This window comes from Theropithecus gelada, chromosome 15 (genome assembly GCF_003255815.1).
Source record: "Theropithecus gelada isolate Dixy chromosome 15, Tgel_1.0, whole genome shotgun sequence".
NCBI classification, from domain to species: Eukaryota; Metazoa; Chordata; class Mammalia; order Primates; family Cercopithecidae; genus Theropithecus; species Theropithecus gelada.
The window spans coordinates 42,936,240-42,959,507 of NC_037683.1; the positions used below are offsets into that span (position 1 = coordinate 42,936,240).

The window sequence follows — 23,268 nt, forward strand, 5'->3', positions numbered from 1 at the left end:
AGCACCATGTGCCACCATGCCCAGCTAATTTTTAATTTTTATCATTATTTTTAGAGGTTGCATGACCATTGCATTGAATGGATGTGTCATATTTAGCCAATCTCATAATGTTGGATGTTTACATTTTCATTTCTAAAACAATGCTGTAATAAACATCCATTCTTGTACACATTTGTTGAATTAATGAATGAGAGAATGAACAGACCACACCTCATTTTTAGATTTTTTTTTAGGAGTAATTTCTCAAAGTGGAATTACTGGGTATCAACCTAAAGAAGACTCAATCTAAAGAAGGTTCAGTATCCAGTTAGCAGAGTTTATTCAAGTGCAAAGTAACCATCAGGAGCCAGAGGGAAACCAAGGAATGCTGATCAGTGCTCCTGGCGTTGGGAGGGGGACAGTGAATATCAAAACGGAGGCACTGAGTAGATTTACATTTTCCATACAAAGGCTAACAAACTGATTTAAAGGCCAGGCACTGTGGCTCACGCCTGTAATCCCAGCACTTTGGGAGCCCAAAGCAGGTGGGTCACTTGATGTCAGCAGTTCCAGACCACCCTGTACAACATGGCAAAACCCTGTTTCTACTAAAAATACAAAAATTAGCTGGGCTTGGTGGCAGGTGCCTATAATCACACCTGCTCAGGAGGCTGAGGCAGGAGAATCGCTTGAACCTGGAGGTGGAGGTTGCAGTGAGCTGAGATCACACCGCTGCACTCCAGCCTGGGTGACAGAGTGAGACCCCGTCTCAAAAATAAATAAATAAATAACATACTGACTTAAGATTTGATTCTCTACTATTGATTACACCCTAACGGGTTAACATCCTATTGAAAACAGGTAACAATCTAAAGGGTCTCTATCTCCAATGCCATTTAGTGTAGGTTTGAATGAAGAGTAGGGAGTCTGGTTAATGTATAACATCTCCACACAAAAGTCAGGAAGTAATGGTCATGCACCAGAGAAGAAAAACAGCCACATTATGTGACTTAGTTTCCAGGGCTTACCTTTTCCCCTTGGCATAATAAATTAGGAAAGTCCTGAAATTTTATTTTCTTTTTACACTGGACATGAATTTTTCAAGTAAACTTTAGTTGAAATATAACATGCATAAAGAAAAGTGCACAAACTGCCAGGCACGGTGGCTCACGCCTGTAATCCCAGCACTTTGGGAGGCTGAGGTGGGTGGATCTCCTGAGATCAAGACCATCCTGGCCAACATGGTGAAACCCCGTCTCTACTAAAAATACAAAAATTAGCTGGGCATGGTGGCATGCACCTGTAGTCCTAGCTACTCAGGAGACTGAGGCAGGATAATTGTTTGAACCTGGGAGGCGGAGGTTGTAGTGAGCCAATATCGCACTACTGCACTCCAGCCTGGCAACAGAGCAAGACTCCGTCACAAAGGAAGGAAGGGAGGGAGGGAGGGAGGAAGGAAGGAAGGAAGGAAAGAGAAAGAAAGAAAGAAAGAAAGAAAGAAAGAAAGAGAGAGAGAGAGAGAGAAAGAGAAAGAAAGAAAACAAAGAGAATAAAGAAAAGTGCACAAATAAAAAATGTGCAGCTCAATGATTTTTTAAAAAGGAAACATTTTATAACCACCTTCAGATCAAGAAATGGAAATTTCCACTCCCTAGAAGTCTTCCTCATGTGCCTTCCTGTTTACTATCCCCAAAGGGGATCCACTCTCCAGACTTCTAGGACTATAGGTTAGTTTTACCTGTTTTTGAACATTCAGTAGATCATTCAGACTATACCCTTCTGTGTTTTGCTTCTTTCACTCAACATGAGATTTATCCATTTTTGTATACTGACATATTGAGTGGCTGTTATAAATTCACGTAGTACTTCTAAGCTATCTACAGATTATTTGGGATTTTCTGTAAATAAGCACGTCACCTATGAATAATAATCTTTCATTTCCCCAATCTTTATTCTTGCCTTTCACTTCTTTTTTTGTGCCTTGAGTTACTGTCTACTACATTTAGAACATTGTCGAATAGAAATGGTTATAATGAGCAGCATTTTCTCTCACCGTGGGTATACATCCAACAGAAATGCATACATATGTGAATCAAAAGACTTGCACAAGAATGTTACGTGACCGAAACACAGGTTCAGTTGCTCAACACTTTGCAGAGTTCAATTAACAAGAGCGAGGTCTGGTATAAAGAAAGTGGTTTTTTTCCAAAGCTTAGCTTAGGGGAAGAGGTACAGGCTCCTCCTGCCCTTAACGGTACCACCTCGCTTTTAGGGCAGAAAGCAGAGAGTTTTAAATGGGGACTTTGTATGAATGGCATGCAGGGGAGGAGCAAGCAGATGGGGGTCTACATGACTCATTTTGGTGCCTTTTCTACCAGGTGGTTGAGCTGATGCCATTGAGGGCAGAACTAGGTTGTAATGTGGCTGTTGTCCTGAGATGCTGTCCAGGTGGAAGAGTTCTGTCGCAGGCATACTTTAGGTTGTAAATTGACTGTTGTCTCTTAAGGCAATCTCTTGGTGGGAGAAAGTTCTGGTTCTGGACCCTCTAAGTAGGTAGATAAGTTTGCCCTGTAGGGAGTATCTGGTGAAGGGAAGGAAGGTAATGGTTATAATTACATTTCTAAAGAGCTAAGTAGAGGCAGGGCACAGTGGCTCATACCTGTAATCCCAGCACTTTGGGAGGCTGAGGCAGGCGGATCACGTGAGGTCAGGAGATCGAGACCAGCCTGGCCAACATGATGAAACCTCGTCTCTACTAAAAATACAAAAATTAGCCAGGCATGGTGGCAGGTGCCTAAAATCCCAGCTACTAGGGAGCCTGAGGCAGGAGAATCGCTTGAACCCGGGAGGCGGAGGTTACAGTGAGCCGAGATAGCACCACTGCACTCCAGCCTGGGCAACAAGAGTGAAACTCCGTCTTAAAAAAAAAATAAATAAATAAATAGCTAAGTAGGAAGTGGGAGACAGGAGAGAAAGGGGGAAAATCTTAAAAACAACTCATTTTCTTTCTCTTAGAAAAATGCTCTATTTCGGCTGGGCACGGTGGCTCACGCCTGTAATCCCAGCACTTTGGGAGGCCGAGATGGGTGGATCACGAGGTCAGGAGATTGAGACCATCCTGGCTAACACGGTGAAACCCCGTCTCTACTAAAAATACAAAAAATTAGCCGGGCGTGGTGGTGTGCGCCTGTAGTCCCAGCTACGTGGGAGGCTGAGGCAGGAGAATGGCGTGAACCCAGGAGGCGGAGCTTGCAGTGAGCCGAGATCGCGCCACTGCACTCCAGCCTGGGAGACAGAGCAAGACTCCGTCTCAAAAAAAAAGAAGAAAAAAAAGAAAGGAAAATGCTCTTTTTCTTAGAAAACTACTCAGTCTCTTTCTGTTACACATTTACAGTTACAGCAACATTAGTCACAATAGGCAACACCGAAACAACCCAAATGTCCATGGAAAACTGTTTAGCATTGTTTATGAAAGCTGAACGTCCACATACCCTGTGATCCAGACCAAAAAAAACAACTTCATGTGTGCATACATAATGTAATGCAAAGAGAAATGTTAATAGGAGTTTAAATCACTACAAACTTTGGGGAGGATAGTTTTGCAATAGGTATCAAAGGCCTTAAAAACAATCATACCCATTGATCCAGCAATTCCTGTTTTAGGAATATATTCTACAGAAGCAATCAGATACACAAAAATGTAATTGTATTAGTAGTTTCAAAAGGTTTTTAAACAGACTATTCCAAAAAATATAGGACTAAGTTATGTGTCCAAACATCCAAATCTTAGAATCTCCACTAAAATGCTCTTGTGAAAGGCTGTTATTTGATGTGTCAAAATGCCTCACAAGTAGATCAATCAATTTTAAAAAGCAGATTACCTAACGCATGTATGGTGTGACACCAATATTAAGAAAAGCTATAAAAATTAGCTGGGCGTGGTGGCGGGCGCCTGTAGTCCCAGCTACTCGGGAGGCTGAGGCAGGAGAATGGCCTGAACCTGGGAGGCGGAGCTTGCAGTGAGCCGAAATCACTCCACTGCACTCCAGCCTGGGCTACAGGGCGAGACTCCGTTTCAAAAAAAAAGAAAAGAAAGAAAACCCATAAAGCAGCAAGGGGAGGGGAAAGATAGGAAGTACACACACCCTAATGTTAACAGTGATAGGATTATTTTAAATTAAATTTGTATTAATTGGCAACAAATTTCACGGCACAAAATACAGACAGTATAAGGGATGTGCAGTGGAGTGATCTCTGCCTCCCCTTTCCCCAAGCCCGCGCCCCAGAGGCAGTCGCGGTTTAAAGGGGTCTTTCACTCCCTCGGGCTATTTCCGCGCTTCGCATTTTGTGCTTTGGTGGGATCCAGGGGGCGGGGCGCCGTTCTGGCCCCGCCCACCAGGTGCGGCCCTTATCTCGCCCTCTGCAGACGCGCGCACGCCCACGCTGGATCCGGACACGATGCACGCGCGCCTGCGCCTGTCGGCAGACCGGCTGACTGTGCGGTGCGGCCTGCTGGGCAGCCTGGGGCCCGTGCCCGCGCTGCGGTTCGACGCGCTCTGGCAGGTGCTGGCTCGCGACTGCTTCGCCGCCGGCCGCCACTACTGGGAGGTAGACGTGCAGGAGGCGGGCGCCGGCTGGTGGGTGGGCGCGGCCTACGCCTCCCTTCGGCGCCGCGGGGCCTCCGCCGCCGCCCGCCTGGGCTGCAACCGCCAGTCCTGGTGCCTCAAGCGCTACGACCTCGAGTACTGGGCCTTCCACGACGGTCAGCGCAGCCGCCTGCGGCCCCGGGACGACCTCGACCGGCTCGGCGTCTTCCTGGACTACGAGGCCGGCGTTCTCGCCTTCTACGACGTGACGGGCAGCATGAGCCACCTGCACACCTTCCGCACCACCTTCCAGGAGCCGGTCTACCCGGCTCTGCGGCTCTGGGAGGGGGCCATCAGCATCGCCCGGCTGCCCTAGGGGCCAGGACCGGCGTGACAGCCTCCAGGTACGCCGCAGCTGCCCATTCTCGCCTAATCTACCTAGATCAGCGTGGTTGCTCCCCTTACTGCCTGCTTCTTAGGGCCCACTCCCTGCCCCACCTCTCCCCGACCAATCACGCCTACAGTGCTTTGAAGGTTTCCTCTCCTAGGCTAGTTTCAAACAGGCCCTAAACAAGTCTGCCGCTGCCTTCTCATCAGACCTCCGCACCCCCACCCCACCATCACTTACACTACTTTAATCCAGTTCCTTCAAAGTGATACCCCCACAGGTAAGCCCTCAGCATGCTGAATACATCATCCGCAGCCTGGGAACCTTCTCCCTCCTACAACACAGGAACCTCGCACATAGTAGGCACACAGTAAATGTTTGTGAATGAATGAGAGTCATCCAGCCCTGACTCTTCTGTCTCTTGAGGTCCCTTGAATCTACCACTTCCTCCCCACCGATTTCAGCTTGTCCACATCACAGCTCCCTCCAGAACAGCTGCAAGAGCTTCTTAGCAGTTCCTGGTCTGAACCCTCTCCCAGTCCTCATCTTCCACCCTAAAACTAGAGTGATCTTCCTAAAACTTCACTTAACCTCTCAGCTATGAAGAGGCTTCCAGGAGTTACCATGAAAAAACAAACAAAAAATACAAGCGCCTCACCTTAGCATTCAAGGCTTATCTAGTCTGCCCCAAATTACTTATCCTCACCTAGCTCCTACCACTCTTCTTAGAGACTCTCCAGTCAGAAATATGCCGCATAGCTCCACCTCCACACCTCTTTGCTGCCAGCACATACATGCAGAAAAGTTTTTTCACCTGTCTTAGTCTTCCCCAGGCTTACCTGCGCCAGGAAGTCTAACCAAGGAACAAGAATCTCACTATCAGAGCCACAAATCTGGGACCCTATCTTTCCAACTAAATTGGAGGCTTTGGAAGGGCAGCTTTGTCCTATACTCTCTCCACCCTGAAAAGTTCAGAAAGCCCCTTCCCTCCCAAGCAGTGAATTAATAACCAGCAAGTTCCCATCCCTGAGTCACAGGTCACCCAGCCAGATCTCATTGTACATTTGGGGAGTCTCTGAGGTCCTGAAAGAAAGCAGCTGCGTAAAGTTACCCCGTGGTGATATGGGGGGGGCCAGATGTGTGCCCCATCCACCCGCCCCCAAGCAAGCATCTGACCTGTCCCCTGGCCCAGCCCTTAGGCCCAGCTTTCAACCTACTTATTCATTTCTCAGGGAATGCTGGGAAGGAATCAGCAGGTGACAGTTGCTAAGCAACCAAAGGGGGTGGTGTTTCCCAACTGTCCTGGGACAAAAAGGGGAAGAGCACCCAGCTGTCTGGAACGAAGTGACAGAAATAGAGAACGGTAGGCTCTCACAGGGAGGCCAGCTCCTCTAGCAGGTAGGGGGAGGCCTCTTCCCAGGGCCTGTGTCTCTGTTCTGAAGGTTCCGCGTCCTGTTTTGTCAATTCCCTAGACGGTTCTGAAGTTATGTTCTGTTAAAGCATCTTCATAGGTGCTTGGTGGGAAGCTAAGGCCGCCGAATCCTCGTAATTGAAACAGACTCTCAGTGCATTAGTTTGAACGATATAAAACTGACAATTTTCAATAGTTTTTGAGTTAAAAATGGCACTTTTGATATAAGACAATGTAGCAGAACACCAGGCAGACAGAACCTTGCAAACGCCTTAACTTCTAACCAAAGACTTTAAAACTCTGGCTGGACAGAGTTTTAAAGCACTATGCTGCAGGAATCGTGAGAAAAAGGGGAAATTGGCCGGGCGCGGTGGCTCAAGCCTGTAATCCCAGCACTTTGGGAGGCCGAGACGGGTGGATCACGAGGTCAGGAGATCGAGACCATCCTGGCTAACACGTGAAACCCCGTCTCTACTAAAAAATACAAAAAACTAGCCGGGCGAGGTGGCGGGCGCCTGTAGTCCCAGCTACTCGGGAGGCTAAGGCAGGAGAATGGCGTGAACCCGGGAGGCGGAGCTTCCTGTGAGCCGAGATCCGGCCACTGCACTCCAGCCTGGGTGACAGAGCGAGACTCCGTCTCAAAAAAAAGAATTAAAAAAAAAAAAAAAAAAAAAAAAAGAAAAAGGGGAAATTAATTCTACTAGGAGATGGCCCAAACTGAATTGTGACAGGCAGAAGGCATTCCTGACAGAGTGAAGATGAATACACTTGACCCCAACATCTCTGTCCATCCCTGAGGATCAAGACCTCTTCCCAGACCCACAGCTGCAGGGGCCAAGTAATAACAGCTCTTACTAGCTTATAATGCACTGTTCTAATGCTTTACAACTAAACTTATCTGATCCTTTCATCACCCCTAGAGGGTAGAAAGTTATCCCAATTCTACACATGGCAAAATGGAGACCCAGAGTCACTTGCCCAAGGTCGCACAGCTGGTGGTGGAGCTGGGGTCTGGGCCCAGGCTGTGAGTTCCAGGTCTGTGCTCATGGCCACCAGGCCCTACTGCTCAGGTTGAATGCAGCTGGTCTCTGGCCAGTGCCTAGTGCTCTGGCCCCTCTCATGGAGCTACTGCCCATGATGCTTTCCTTGTGCCCGGTGATTCTACGACACTTGAGTCTACCTTTGGACTGCCTTCCTTGGGGTCTGAGATGAGGCCTTATGGCCCAGAGGGGAACTTGTTTAAAAGTTTGGGATTCATGCAGCAGAGACAGAGCTAGACCTTAAAGGTCACAAACTAGCTGTGTCAAGGCCCATGATAGCCAGAAAGCAGCAGTTTCAGTCCATAATCAATTGTGTGACCAGGGCTAGTCACTTTTTACTTCTCGGTGCCATCTATAAAATGGGGATAATGGCACTATCTACCAGTGCTGTGAGGCTCAAATGAGCCAAAGGTTATAAACTTGCCTTAAAAACTATAGTCCTATACAAAAATTAGCTGGGTGTGGTGGTGCGTGCCTGTAATCCCAGCTACTCAGGAGGCTGAGGCAAGAGAATTGCTTGAACCCAGGAGGCGGAGATTGCAGTGAGCTGAGAATGTGCCACTGCACTCCAGCCTGGGGGAACAGAGCAAAACTCTGTCGCAAAAAAACAAAACAAAACAAAACAAAAAACTATAGTGCTGTATCATGCCAGGATTTATCAGCATTCCCAAGGGAGCGTGCGCTGTACCGACTGAGTGCTGAGACTACTGGTATTCCCAGCTGCCATGTGGCAGTAGCAAGAGCTACTAGAATATTCTCAGCATGGGAATGAGGCTTCCTTGGTTTCCATGTTGGTAAGGGTTACTGATCACTTACCTTATTCTCTTTCAGACTTGAATCTGTAGACATTTCTTTATTGATCTGGCAAATTGCTTGCAGATATTTTTAAATGACAGCAATTTTCTAATATTTGGTTTAATAAAATGTGAATAATGTCCCTTTTAACCATGGTCTTCACTGGGAGTTCACGTTGCTTCAAGTCCCTAGCACCCAGACCCGGACGGGCCTTCACTAATAGCCTATTCCTTAGGCAGCCTTCTGGTAGTAGTCAGCTGCTCCCTGATTAACTATCTCCAGGGATGGGGCATTCACTGCTTCTGAAGATAACTCACTAAAGTTCTCACTTACGTGTAAACAACTCCCACCTGTTCCCATCCAAGATCGTATTATAGCTTGAACTCCTGGTCTCAAGCGATCCTCCTGCCTCAGCCTCCTAAGTAGTTGGGACTACAGGCTCACATCAGCATGCCTGGCTTACATACCACCTTCTAACATATTGTGTGATGGAATCACTGTGGGGTATAGGCCTTGTTTTAGTTTCTCTGTCAAATGGAAACTATCCTGTCAGATGACTGTAAGGATTGGTGATATTATAGAATGTACCTAGAACATAGAATGCTCTCAATACATGCATAGTGTATTGATTTTTATGCATCTGCCCCCATCTGAATGAAAGTTCCCTGAGGAAGGGATTGGGGCTGTTCATGGCTATATCCTCTGTGCCTAAAGCAGTGCCTGGCACACAGATGGCCCTCAGTATTTGTTCAGAGAAGGAACACATGCCATTTCCCTCTCTGCTCTGAGAGGAGAACCTTCAGCATTTTTCTGCCTACAAGATCCTTTAACCAATCCTTTCTCTGATGTGGAGGGACTACTATACAATGCCAACTAGACACAGAGGCCAAGGACAGGAAAGGGATAAAGGCAATGGAGAAGTAAAGGGCTGTAAGGAAGTGAGATTGAAGGCTTAAAGGAAAGGACCTGCGCAGCCAGCTCTCGCCCCTCTCTGCAGCCACCCAGCAACTGAAGGATATGGACGTGGTTTGGAACCACCCCCTCTTCTAAGCTGGCCAACTTGAAGCAGAGACTGCATCACTGGATCTTTTTCTCTCTCCAGTGGGCTGACACAGGGCCTAGCCCAGAAACGTCTGCTGTCTAAGGAGCGGGTGGAGGTGGATGACGGCCAGGTCCCTGGAGACCGCCATTCCTGCCCCCGCCTCAGACACATCCGACAGCACCAGCAAGGGAACTGAGAATTCACAGAATGGCACTTTATTTTAAGACTTGATTTTTTTGCCATGATTATCTACCGATTCTTCCATGATGGTATCATCTTCTTCAACAGTGACCAGGACCTTCTTGCCTACTAGATTAAAGATGTCTTCAGGAGGATAGCCTTTGGGCTCACCCACCTTCACGGTGAGCATGTCCATTGTTAGAATGGTGCCTTCCGGAATTTTCACTTTGGCCACCACAGACTTGCCCAGCTGTGAACAAAATGAACATTCAGTGCCAGCTTCACAGAAGTAACTAGTGTACACTACTTTACATTCCAGGTCCCTGATCAGTCCTCCCCAGGCAGTACCTTGGGAGCAGGGACTCTGTTGCCACCTACGCTGCTCAGAATATCTCATACATGGCAGGAATTCAACCAGTGTAGATTGAATTCAGAGACTCAGAGGAGTGGCCTTTACAATAAAGTGCGAAGGAAAGGGCTCAGGCTGTGTAGGTGGAGCCAGGTTCAAATCCCAGTCAGTGGGATATAGGCCATGTTTTAGTTTCTCTGTCAAATGGAAACTATCCTGTCAGATGACTATAAGGATTGGTGATATTATAGAATGTGCCTGGAACATAGAATGCTCTTAATACATGCAAATGCTGATTCCTTTGGTCACCATCCAGCTCAATATCTCATTGTAAACATGGGGAAACCGAGGCCCATACAGGGTGGGTGACTTGGCCAGGGTTGCAGACAGCCAAGATGTAACGTAGGAATGAGATTCTCAACTCCTGACGCACTGTTCTTCAGGGTGCACACCTTACCGCCACTTTGTTTGGTAAAATAGAAATATGAAGGACTCATAAGATGGTGAATGTGGCTGTTATGCAGATGGCAAGAAAAGGAGTCCCCGAGGAAGGGGCAGATAGGACAGGCAGGTGAGGAAATGAAGGTTACCTGAAGCTCATGACCAATGTTTGTCTTCTCCATAAATACTTTCAAATAAATTACGTGTTTTATTACTCTATATCCTCCACAAGAGAGTGCAAGGAATCAATTCTGCTTGGAATGTGGTGCCAGGAAAAAATGTCTGTCAAGTGATAATCATGCATCCTGTTATGTTTTACTGTCTGCTCAGAGAGCCAAATTAAGTGCTCAGCTGTTATAAAACTTAACTCTGGTTTCTGGTCTAATTCTCTCCTGTTTCCTCTATAAAGAAACTATTTCTTTTTACTTTATTTTAATTTCCTGGTATAGATGCATCTTTGATTTGGGGAAGCAGGTAGGCCCCACTAGAATAAAAGATGACAGCAGTACCAGGCATGCCTGGTGTTTGGTCTTTGCCTTGACCCCAACATCCTGCAGCAGGTTAGGTGTGTGTGCGTGCCTGCAGTCCCAGGATGCCTGCCTGGCTCTATGACTCAGACGGCAAGAAGGTCCAGGCCACGGCTTCCAGGAAGCTGTGACAGTCAGCAGGCCAGGCAGTGCTTCTAGACCCACCAGTCCCTCTGTCTGAAGGTCCGTGCTGCACAAGGAACAACTGCATCATCACCCACCCACCTCTGCAACAACTCACTGCCCTTTCCACCAGTGCCACCCTGGCTTAGGAAATGTCACAGGCTCTTCTGGTACCTCAGGGAACACCTCGCCTAAATGTTTCTCAGGGTTTACCTGCTCCAAGGGAGCCCAGACTTGACTTATTCCAGGGCCTCATCACTGTTACATATTCTGGAGTCTAGGAGTTACTGGGGCCATGGGCTTCAGATAATTAGTGGAAGACTCTAATGTGACCCTAGGTGGCCAGAGAAACCGCTAAAGTTCCCTTTAGATAACATGTTTCTCCCGCTGCTGCTACCAGCCAGAGTGACACGCATTACTGAAGAGCCTGAAGAAGCTGACAGGGGTGGCAGCCCATTCCTTCATCATTTAATTAGCCTGGCTCAGGGAGTGCTGGCCCTGACCATCCCTCTCGGGCCAGCCCATCCTGTTTCCGCACACGGCAGCAGAGCCGAGTGGAGTCCAGCAGGACATACCTTCTCATTGCAGGCCATCTCACAGGGCAGCAGCTGCTTGGTTGGGGAGCCCAGGGCACGCTCCACAAGACGCACTGACCGCACCAGCTCGGCCAGTTCTCCAGGCTCCAGTGAGGCTGAGTGGTCACTCCCCTTCCAGGTCTTGTCCAAAGTTATGTGACGTTCCAACACCTTGGCCCCCAGAGCCACTGCGGCCACAGATATGGCTATGCCTGTTTCATGCCCAGAATAACCTATGGGAATATCAGGAAAGAGCTTCTGATATTCCTTTAAAATGAAAAAAGAAAAATAACGTTAAATATCATGGTGCTTTATGCATTTTCTCTAGGGTCAAGTATATCTGGTTGAGTCCCGGTTTAGCCACTCACTAGTTGTGCAGCCAGGGGTAAGATACTGAGGTTCTCTGAGCCTCTCCTTCCTAGGGATGATGATAATACCTGCTGAGTGTTGCTGTAAATGCATGAGAAGCACTCAGCACATTGTAAATGCTCTAAAAACAACAGTTACTCTTACTACAAAGAATGCATTTTAAGAATGTTTCACATTGCACAATACACTGAGAATAACAACAGAACTGTAAATTAATGTCTAACCTCATTCAAAAACCATCTGTCACATTTAATTAGCCTGAGCTGATGAAAGCAAGTGTGCCACAAATATCATCAACAATAATATACACAGCCCAATCTCAAAACAATCCTTTGGCAGAAATGATAAATAATCCATTATCTATAATTCACTGAATGCAACAAAAGACACTTTAAGATGGGTGAGTCTTGTTGGTGAGGGTGATCAGAAAGCTGAGTACAGTAGAAAGACTCAGGTAGGGTGTATTATTATTTTATTGTTATTTATTATTTCTTTTTGAAACAGGGTCTCGCTCTGTTGCCAAGGCTGGAGTGCAGTGGTGTGATCTCGGCTCACTGCAACCTCTGCCTCCTGGGTTCAAGCGATTCTCCTGCTTCAGCCTCCCGAGCAGCTGGGACTACAGGCGCCCACCACCACGCCCAGCTAATTTTTGTATTTTTTAGTAGAGAAGGGGTTTCGCCATGTTAGCCAGGCTGGTCTCGAACTCCTGGCTTTAAGCAGTCCACCTGCCTCAGCCTCCCAAAGTGCTACCAGCGTGAGCCACATCATCTGGCCTCAGGTGGGGTTTAACAAAAGATTAGGAGGGTTAGGTGGCAAAGGCCTTGAAAAACAGGCTTAAGGGTGTGTGATGGAGTGCGGATTGCTAAGTTTGGAAATTCAAACGGCCGTACTATGTGCAGGCCCAAGATGGGATAGGCTGGCAGAATAACTCCTGCAATGTGTAGTGTCAAGAGAGAGGACATGACAGCACCTTGAGTGGGGACAGAGATACACTGAAAGGGAAAATAACGGGTCACGTCTACTAAACTGTTAATTATCGGAATCTCTGTGGGATGGGAGTGCAGGGGATGTTTACTTTTGACATTACATGTTTCACAGAAATCATTTTTAAGCTTTAAAAATAACATGATTTAGATAAGGTATATGTGAAGCAGAAACAGAAAAAAAGTGTAGGTAAAAAAAGAAAGTTTAGCTAAAAGGAGCAATGTCAGTTTTCAAAAAGGCTAACTTTTTAAAAGTTAATGGCTGTATAGCAACATGTAAGAAAGCTTATATTATGGGAAAAGCAATATCAAATACTATGCTGAAAGGAAAATATAAAAGGAAAACAACTGCAATATCAGGATTCTAAGTATGTATGGATGGATAGACAGAATTCCATTAATGTTACTATAATGGTTTTAATGATAATTACATATTTTTGAATGAAGTTAAATTTCCAGTGCTACAGGAGGAACTGAGAGAGATGGCATGAGACAGTAAGAGACAGAGGCCTAAGGGGACATGCCCGGGTTCTAGTTCCAGCTTTGCCACCAAGCTGCTGTGGGATCTTAGGCTTCCCGACTTGGGACTGGACTTCACCATCTAGGAAATGACTGTGTAGGCAAAATCCTGGGAGAGAGTAATTTCCCTCAAGGCTGTCACTGTAATTAGTTTGAGCCTCAGGGATGCTAAGAATTAGAAAATAAGAGAGCCAGCAAATAACAAAGCAGAAAAAGTCGTAAGTTTCAAGAAGGCCTCCTATAACTCAGTATGAAAAAAGATGAATATTTATCTGTACGCTAGTGTTCACAGCAGCATCACTCACAATAGCCAAAAGGTAAAACCATCCCAAATGTCTGTTGACAGATTTTTTTTTTTTTTTCCTGAGACAGTCTCACTTTGTCACCAAGGCTGGAGTGCACTGGTGCGATCTTGGCTCACTGCAACCTCTGCCTCCTGAATTCAAGCCATTCTCCTGCCTCAGCCTTCTGAGTAGCTGGGACCATGGGCAGGCGCCAGCATGCCTGGCTAGTTTTTGTATTTTTAGTAAGAAGGGGTTTCACCATGTTGGCCAGGCTAGTCTCGAACTCCTGACCTCAGGTGATCTGCCCACCTCAACCTCCCAAAGTGCTGGGATTACAGGCATGAGCCACCGCACCTGGCCAAGAAAATTTCATTTATAGTCACCCTCTTTAGAATGTATGTGCTTCCTCAACTGTTTAGCTCTAATTTGATTTAGTAACAGCAAGACTGTCAAAGGATGTTCAAATTATAAAGTATGCCATGGTTTGTTAGAATTTTGGTTATAAAAAAGACTACGTCTTTCCCATAGTAAGTGGCCCAAGAAGGGAACCCCCCCGTCCTGCTCACCGAGATGACCCGCAGGTTGACGTCCTCAGGCTGGAGTGGGTATGCGCTGGTACACTGCAAGAAGCAGAAGTTGGGGTTGAGGGGCTTCACAATCTGATAGACTTGCTTCATGGTGTCCATCGACTGCATCCCGCTGGAGATCACCATTGGGCGACCTGAGTAATCCAGCACCAATACCATCAGCACTTTCTCTTTAGAGGTTCTGACTCTCCCCAACACATCCCAACTGCTGGTCTCATCATTCAACTGAACTCCACAGACATCTCTTAAAACACTGTGCCAGCCACTGTGGGGGAACAGAGAGGAGCTTGTTGGGTTCCTGCCCTCGGCCACAGGGAAGGTGGGCTCCCCTCTGCCCCCCCGACAGTGTTCTTGAGCAAAACGAACTGAATTAAAGAGGCAGAGGAATTTCACACTTTCAAGAGGAAAATGAGTATCTCATCTGATTAACAGGTTGTATACCATGGCAGTACAGTACAATGAGTGCTGATTCAAGAGTGTGAGTGAGTGTGAGATGCAGAGCTGCCACTTGTAGCTGTGCCTGGGCAGAGCACTGTCTGTCTCTGAGTCTCAAAAACCTCCCCTATGAAATAAGTATCAAGCATCATAATCAGACCTGTTTCAGTCCTAGGGGTGTTAAGATGATCAAATGACATTGTTCATGTTGTAAAATGACTTTACATGATCATGGCCCACTGCAGTCTCAAACTCAAGCAATCCTCCTACCTCTGCCTCCAGAGTAGCTGGGGCCACAGGTATGCATCACCATACTAGGTTTTATATATACTGTCATATCCTTCTTACACATTTTCATTAAAAAATTTTCTAGGACAGGTGCAGTGGCTCACACTTATAATCCCAACTCTTTGGGAGGCCAAAGTAGGAGGATCATTTGAATCCAGGAGTTCAAGACCAACCTGGGCAACATAGACCTTGTCTCTATAAAAAAATAATAATAATAAATAAATTCTTAAAAAAATTTTTAAATGTCTTATAAAAACTGTCATATTCTTAATTTATTTTCTTTCAACTTAGCATACAAAAAGTGGAAGTACAGGCTCATTGAAAAGAGGTTTCTGGCAGGGCACACTGGCTCATGCCTGTAATCCTCGCACTTTGGGAGGCCATGATGGGAGGATTGCTTCAGGCCAGGAGTTCAAGACCAACCTGGCCAACATAGCGAGACCCTGTCTCTATTTTAAAAAAATGAAAAGAGGCTTCTAAAATTTGTCTTCATGAAATCTGCCTCAAAGTGGGCCACCATGAGGGGAGTAAACATATGAAGGTTTGGACTCCCTTGGATTTTATGTCAAAAATTAGACACTTACCTTTTTTGGCTGTCTTTTCCAGATAAGGAAAATTATTAGTGTCTCCAGATCCAACTTTGAAAAATGGAACATTCAGTTCATGCAGGAATTCAACTGCCATCTACAAAAATCAAAGAGGGAGCTCCTTTTCACCATTGTTCAAAAACACTGTTGTCATGACAGGCGAGGAATAACATGCAAATAGAAAAACTCCTCTTATGCAGCAGAGGGACTCTCAACAACTTGAAAGCGGGCAAAGATTTGTTCTCAGTCATTTCATTCAAATGCAAACATTCATTCTCATCCACCCATCCATTAGTCCAACAAACAACATTTGGTGCTGGTCTTTGCTGGTGACAAGAATCTGGAAAAGGGCCGAGTGCAGTGGCTCACGCCTGTAATTCCAGCACTTTGGGAGGTAGAGGTGGATGGATCATCTGAGGTCAGGAGTTTGAGACTAGCCTGACCAACATGGTGAAACCCCGTGTCTACTAAAAATACAAAAATTAGCTGGGTGTGGTGGCGGGTGCCTATGATCCCAGCTACTCAGGAGGCTGAGGCAGGAGAATGGCTTGAACCTGGGAGGCAGAGGTTGCAGTGAGCTGAGATCGTGTCACTGCACTCCAGCCTGGGCAACAGAGCAAGACTCCGTCTCAAAAAAAAAAAAAAAAAAATGTGGAAAAGAATCTTTCACCTGGCCAAACCCTACCTGCCCCAGGGGCCCAAGGGCAAATGAACAAATAAGAAACAGTCATGACCTAATCCTGACCCAGAAAACCAGGCAGTGAAAACGTGAATAGCCTCAAAGGCTTTCCCCTCTACTCGGCCAAACATGTGGGAAAAGGGGCTATTTCAATCCTTGGCGAAAGGGGGAAAATGGAGCATTTTTTCACCCAGCCTTTATACAAGGATCCATGGCTGGCAGGGCCCATTCAGCCCGAGCCCTTTCAGGCCTCAAAGCACGCTGCCCACAGAAAAGTGAACCTCAGTCACGTTTTCAGATATAACGTCACTGCCTGAGGTTACCTATTTAGGGCTCTTCAACATCCTTCTCTAGTATTCATCAACAAGACTCAGGAAACTGGTAAATGTCAGCAAATGCTTGCTGAAGGAATCAGTGGATCATAAGTTATAAGAGTAAAATCTCAGGTTGCTGTCAAATTATAAGAACTCAAAAACCTTTTATTATTTCTTTCCAGCTTCAATAAGGTATAATTGATATACTAAAAGCTGCACATAATGTATGTAATTTGGTGAGTTTGGACTTAAGTATATACTACTGCTGCCATCACCACAGAGTAATAAACATACGCATCACCTTCAAAAATTTTCTTGAGTCCTTCTGTTTTGAATTGAAGTTGGAAATCAAAAGTCGAAAAAATCAGTGTCTGAATGGTTCCAAATATCTTAGTTCTAAAATGATGCCTGTGACTCAGAAATAAATTAGGGCTTAATGACTTTCTCACACTTGATCACGTGCACACAAATCTTTCCTTCTCCCAGGGATGTTGCTAAAATGAAATGCAAACTCTGATTGGTCTAGGACCGACCAACCGACCTACCTCCCCTTCCTCCTTCCCTTCCTTCCTCCCTCCCTCCCTTTCCTCCCTTCCTTCACTGTTCTTACTACTCTTCCTCTCTGCTTTATTTTTAACTCTTCTCCTTTCCCCTTCCATCTTTTTCTTTTCTTTTCTGGTAGAGACAGGGTCTTGCTATGTTGCCCAAACTGGTCTCAAACTCCTGGGGTCAAGCAATCCTCCTGCCTTCGTCTCCCAAGTAGCTGGGACCGCAGGCATGTGCCACCACATGTGCCTAATTTTTTTTTTTTTTAATTCGCTGTAGAGATGGGGTCTTGCTATGTTGCCAGGCTGTTCTCAAACTCCTGGCCTCAAGCAGTTGTCCCACGCTGGCCTCCCACAGCACTGGGATTATAAGCTTCAGCCACCATGCCCAGTACCTTCCATACCTTTCTACCTCACTCTTTCCTGTTTGTGTCTCCTAACACTGCTAACTAGCCCTAAGACAGAACTGAAAAAACATCAGTTTTAAATATATTTTTTGAATAAAGTCTAATTTTCCTACCCTTCTCACTCCATTTGGCAGATGAAGAGATTGCTTTCTGTTTAAAGAAGGAATCTTCCACTGAGTTTTCTTTTGTATAATATTCACCTTGTGGGAGTGTGGTGTGGCCCTCCAGGGCATAAACAGATGCAGGAACCCCCTTAAGAGAGGGGCAGAGCGACCAGGGGCAAGGAGAGGGGACAAGTGCAGAAAAAAAAAACTTTGCAGAAGCTTACTACAGAGGCTGTAAAATCTGCATGGAATTCTATAATTTTCAGGTAAGGAAAAAGGCCAATTCCTGCTGGAAAGGGAAGGGGCGCCTCCTTTTGCCACCTCTTGGGAAGCCAGCGCCACCCAGTGGCCATTTAGAAAACTGCCACTCAGAGCCATCCTGCAAAGGGAATCTGAGAACTCTGGAAGATTCTTTCAGCCCTAAGACAGTATCGCTGTGCCTAGGTCAGCAACTGGTGACCCCTTTCTCTCCAGGGACTCCTTGACTTCCCCTAGCCTTCCCACCCTGCTATCGGGTTCCCTCTCTATCTGGGGTTCCATGCAGCCCGGCAGCCTCAGCACTCCTCTCTCCCTCCTGCCCCATAGCACAAAGTCTGTGGGAGTCTGAAGGGAGCTCAGCCATGTACAACTCTCCTCTGGCTCCCAGCTGAGTTCAACATGCAGAAATGGATCCCATGGATCGCCTCATTTGGGAGAAACACTACCCTGCCTTAATGCCTTCTGAGGGTCCCAGAAAATCAACTTAGCTGAGTTCCAAACCCAGTGTTTCCCAAACTTACTCGACTCAGAACTTTTAAAATTCTGGCCAGGCACGGTGGCTCATGCCTGTAATCCCAGCACTGTGGGAGGCCAAGGCAGGAGGATCATTTTAGCCCAGGAGTTTGACACCAGCCTGGGCAACATGGCAAAATCCCGTTTCTACAAAAAATATAAAAATTAGCCAGGCGTGTGGCATGTGCCTGCAGTCCCAGCTACTTGGGAGGCTGAAGTGGGAGGATTGCTTGAACCCAGGAGATCGAGGCTGCACTGAGCTGAGGTCGTGTCACTGCACTCCAGCCTGGGTGACAAAACAAAAAACAAACCAAAAAAACCCTTTATTGATTCTAAATTAATGAATGAGGGTGGACAACACGAGCCCACAGAACCCCCTTTCTGTACTGTGTCCTGTGGGACACTCTGGGAACCGCTGATCTGAGTCAGGGGTAAGGAAAGAGAGGAGTAGAGCTGAGATTTTTCTAAAGTCCCCCCAATTTCCCATCAGTTTTTGGACCCTGCAGGATAAAAAAGAAGCCCAGGCAAGGCACAGTAGCTCATGCCTGTAATCCCAGCACTTTGGGAGGCCGTGGCGGGCAGATCACGAGGTCAGGAGTTTGAGACCAGCCTGGCCAACATGATGAAACCCCACTTCTACTAAAAATACAAAAATTAGGCCGGCATGATGGCATGTGTCTGTAATCCCAGCTACTCAGGAGGCTAAGGCAGGACAATTGCTTGAACCTGGGAGGTGGAGGCTGCAGTGAGCCAAGATCACACCATTGCAGTCCAGCCTGGGTGACAGAGTAAGACTCCGTCTTAAAAAAAAAAAAAAAAAGCCCACGGTGATGAGCTGGGGAGAACAGGGAGTCAGGGGAAGGGTGTAGCCACAAATAGGCTGGGCTGGCCTCAGGGCAGCGGCCTGTCAGAGGGCACTGTGCCTGGGACACAGGCAGGTGCTGGAGGGAAGGGCGGCTCTGCTGGGATGGCCACTGTGTGTGAGGGGAGCATGTCCCTCAGGAGTCACCTCTTTGGTCATGACTTCCATTTGCCTTCTCAAAAGAACTTTCCTTTTAGACTAAAGACATTCTGCTGTTTCACCTGAGTTCCACAGGCTTGGTGCCACTTTCAACCAGAAGCCCTGACAGTTTTCTTGGCCTTAATAAAATTCTGTCACACCTTAACCTTTCCTCAGCACACAGAGAACGCCCTAGAACAGCATACAGTGTGGAGAAAATACGCACTCAATAAATGCCTGTTTCTATAAGGAAGTTAGGGTAGGTAAACACTGGGAGCCACTTGTTACGTAAATGCAGAACAAGGAACCATTCTACCTCCAACAGTTTGACAGACGGCAAGGTAAATTAACTCTTGTAAAGGCTCTTAACGCACTTTCCTGCGGGGCACGGTGGCTCATGCCTATAATCCCAGCACTTTGGGAGGCTGAGGTGGGTGGATCATGAGGTCAGGAGTTCAAGACCACCCTGGCCAACATGGTGAAACTCCATCTCTACTAAAAATACAAAAATTAGCTGGGAGTGGTGGCGGGCGCCTGTAGTCCCAGCTACTCAGGAGGCTGAGGCAGAGAACTGCTTGAACCTGGGAAGCGGAGGTTACAGTGAGCAGAGATTATGCCACTGCACTCCAGCTTGGGCAACAGAGCGAGACTCCGTCTCAAAAAAAAAAAAAAAAAAAAAGCACTTTCCCCTCACTGCCTGTGCCCTAGGTCAGGCAGGGGACTAGCTGGGGACAAATGGCATTCCTCATCCAGAGAAACCTACCTGCTCAAATAGGCTGAAGCTGAAAAACTCCAAAGGGTTCTAAGCAACAGAACAGCCATCCCTGGGTGAGTGCAGACCTGGCCCTGTGCTGACACCCCACGGGCTTAACTCCCTGAATTCTGCAGATAGCCCCAGGAGCATCTTAACAATCCTGTTTTTACAGATGGGGGGCCACTGTGGCTCCAAGGTTACATGAGGAGCCCAAGCCACACAGAGTGTGAGCACCAGGAGCTGAGCTCAGAGAGCCTCGCTCTAAAACACACATCCCAGACACCAAGCAAATGGGCTGCCTGGGGAGCAGAGGGAAGGAAAACCAAGAGGGAAGCCCCGCTACAAACACCAGACTGACTCCTCCCTATCACCCAACCACTCCAGGTTCTCAACTGATGCCACCTGCAGGGCACGGCCTAAATAAGTGACTCCGCCTCGGCAGCCTCACAGGGCAAGGAGGCACCTTTCCCCTAGGTCGGATCCAGGAGCTCAGGGAGCTTGCGTTTCCGGGAAACGTGGACAGAAGCCGAAAAGTCCCCATTCCAGGTGCCAGTCACCTTGATGACATCTTCCCTGGTTCTGTGCGGACTCAGGACATCAGAATAGGGAGAGTCGCTGGATGGCAGCTGGGTCACACACAGAAAAGGAAATGGAGGCCCAGGCAGGGAAGGGGCTCCCCAAGGTCACACTGAGAGTTAAGGGCAAAGTCAGGGCAAGCACCCAGATGTCCCAGCCCTTAGCCCGGGTTGCATTCCTTAATTGTGACTAACACTCAATACTGATTGTGTACTATGCTTTATATTAACCATCACATTTAATCTTCACTTTCCCTCCCAGATGGGTTCTGCTACGAAGCCCGCTTTACAACTGAAGAAAACAGGCACAAAGAGGTTAAATAACCTCCACATGGATATACCAGAAATGATAGGCAGAGCCATATTCAAACTTAAAAATCTGACCCTAGGTCCATTCACTTGGCCACAGGGCCATATAGCCCACATATGGGCCACATAGCAGAGGTGTGTACCATAGAGCTGGGGTGTGCATCATACAGTCAGGGGTATGTACCATACAGCTGAGGTGTGTACCATATAGCCGTGCCATCATCATAGAGCCAGGGTACACACCACACACCTGGGGTATGTGTAAACAGCATTCAGCATGGGATCCCAAATGTTTTCATCTTTAGATTCTTAAAAATTACTGAGGAGGCCAGAAGCAGTGGCTTACACCTGTAATCCTAGCACTTTGGGAGGCCGAGGTAGGAGACTGTTTGAGGCCTGGAGTTTAAGACCAACCTGGGCAACATAGGGAGACCCTGTCTCTACAAAAAATGTAGAAATCAGCTGGTCGTGGTAGTGTGGACCTGTAGTCCCAGCTACTAAGGAGACTGAGGTGGGAGGATCGCTTGAGCCTGGGCCGTCTAGGCTGCAGTGAGCCATGAGTTATGACTGTGCCACTACTCTCCAGCCTGGGCAACAGAGCAAGACTCTGTCTCAAAAAATGAAAAAAAGTTACTAAAGAGTCTACAGATCTTTTTTTCTTTTTGATGTGGGTTTACTTATTCATATTTACTGAATTAAAAATTTAAAAAATTAAAATTGTGGCTCATGCCTGTAATCCCAGTACTTTGGGAGGACAAGGTGGGTGGATCACCTGAGGTCGGGAGTTTGAGACCAGCCTGACCAAATGGTAAAACCCCATCTCTACTAAAAATACAAAAATTAGTTGGGTGTGGTGGCGGGCACCTATAATCCCAGCTACTCAGGAGGCTGAGGCACAAGAATCTCTTAAACCCAGGAGGCAGAAGTTGCAGTGAGCCAAGATCGTGCCATTGCGCTCCAGCCTGGCCAACAGAGTGAAATAAATAAACATTTTAAATTAAAGCTGGGCATGGTGGCTCACACCTACAATCCCAGCACTTTGGGAGGCCGAGGCGGGCAGATCACCTGAGGTCAGGAGTTCAAGACCAGCCTGATCAACATGGTGAAACCCTGTCTCTACTAAAAATGCAAAAATTAGCTGGGCATGGTGGCACATGCCTGAAGTCCCAGCAACTTGGGAGGCTGAAGCAGGAGAACTGCTTGAGCCTGGGAGGCGAAGGTTACAGTGAGCCACAATTGTGCCACTGCACTCCAGCCTGGGTGACAGCGAGACTCCATCTCAAAAAATAAAATAAAATAAAATAAAATAAAATAAAATAAAATAAAATTGCGGAATCTTTTCTTAATTTTAAACACTGAATTTTGAGATAATGGTAGATTCACTTGCAGCTGTAAGAAAGAATACAGAGAGATCCTATATACTCTTCCCCCAATGGTAATGTCTTGTAAAACTATAGTATAATATCATGACTGGGTGAATGACGTTGACAAAGTCCACCAATCTTATTCAGATTTCACCATTTCTACATGTATTCATTTATGTATGCCTATATTTAATTCTATGCAATTTTACCCCATGCACAGACTCATGTGACCACTGCCACGGTCACCATACAGAAGGTACCATGATGCCACTGCTACAAGGATCCTTCACGTCACCCCTTTATAACCACATCCCCTTCCCCATCTGTTCTCCATTCTCATAATTCTGTTATTTCCAGAATGTTATGGAAGCAGAATCGTACAGTATGCACCCTTCTGTGTATGCTGCTTTCTCACTCAGCATCATATCCTTGAGATGCATCCAGGCTGCTGCACGCATCAATAGTTCATTCCTGGCTGGGCATGGTGGCTCACGCCTGTAATCCCAGCACTTTGGGAGGCCGATGTGGGTCAGGAGTTTGAGACCAGCCTGGCCAAGATGGTGAAACCCCATCTCTACAAAAAATACAAAAATTAGCTGGGCGCAGTGGTGTGTGCCTGTAATCCCTGCTACTCAGGAGGCTGAGGAAGGACAATCCCTTGAACCTGGGCAGCGGAGGTTGCAGTGAGCCGAGATTGTGCCACTGCACTCCAGCCTGGGCGACAGAGTGAGACTCTGTCTCAAAAAAAAAGAAAAAATAGTTCATTCCTTTTGATTGCTGAGTAATACTCTATGGTACGCATGTACTACAGTTTGTTTCACCATTCGCCCGCTGAAGAACATTTTGCTTGTTCTAGTTTTGAGCTACTAAGAATAAAAGTTGTAATGACACTCACATACAGGTTTTTGTATGAATGTTAAGTTTTCATTTCATTTCTTTTTTTTTTTTTTTTTTTTTT

General features: G+C 46.8%; 2 protein-coding genes across 3 annotated transcripts in view; one reads left to right on the plus strand and one right to left on the minus strand.

The window, feature by feature from the left end:
* The window catches only part of TRIM14 (tripartite motif containing 14), a 35,591-nt gene extending 27,242 nt beyond the window's left edge, over positions 1–8,349 (plus strand). Inside the window, exons 6-7 of one of the 2 annotated variants that reach the window (XM_025359047.1) lie at positions 4,406–4,969; positions 8,236–8,349. In XM_025359047.1, coding sequence (XP_025214832.1) covers positions 4,406–4,941 — 536 coding nt within the window. In that variant the 3' untranslated portion in view covers positions 4,942–4,969; positions 8,236–8,349. Of the gene's footprint in view, positions 1–4,405; positions 5,591–8,235 lie in introns of those variants that run through there. The other variant, XM_025359046.1, reaches the window with a different exon arrangement.
* Positions 8,350–9,440: 1,091 nt separating this feature from the next.
* Positions 9,441–23,268, minus strand: part of NANS (N-acetylneuraminate synthase) — a 47,537-nt gene continuing 33,709 nt past the window's right edge. The window contains exons 4-7 of the mRNA XM_025359048.1: positions 15,486–15,585; positions 14,158–14,312; positions 11,437–11,703; positions 9,441–9,671 (exon numbers count right to left, since the gene is read on the minus strand). Of these exons, the coding sequence (XP_025214833.1) occupies positions 9,462–9,671; positions 11,437–11,703; positions 14,158–14,312; positions 15,486–15,585 (732 nt within the window). The 3' untranslated portion in view covers positions 9,441–9,461. The remainder of the gene's footprint in view (positions 9,672–11,436; positions 11,704–14,157; positions 14,313–15,485; positions 15,586–23,268) is intronic.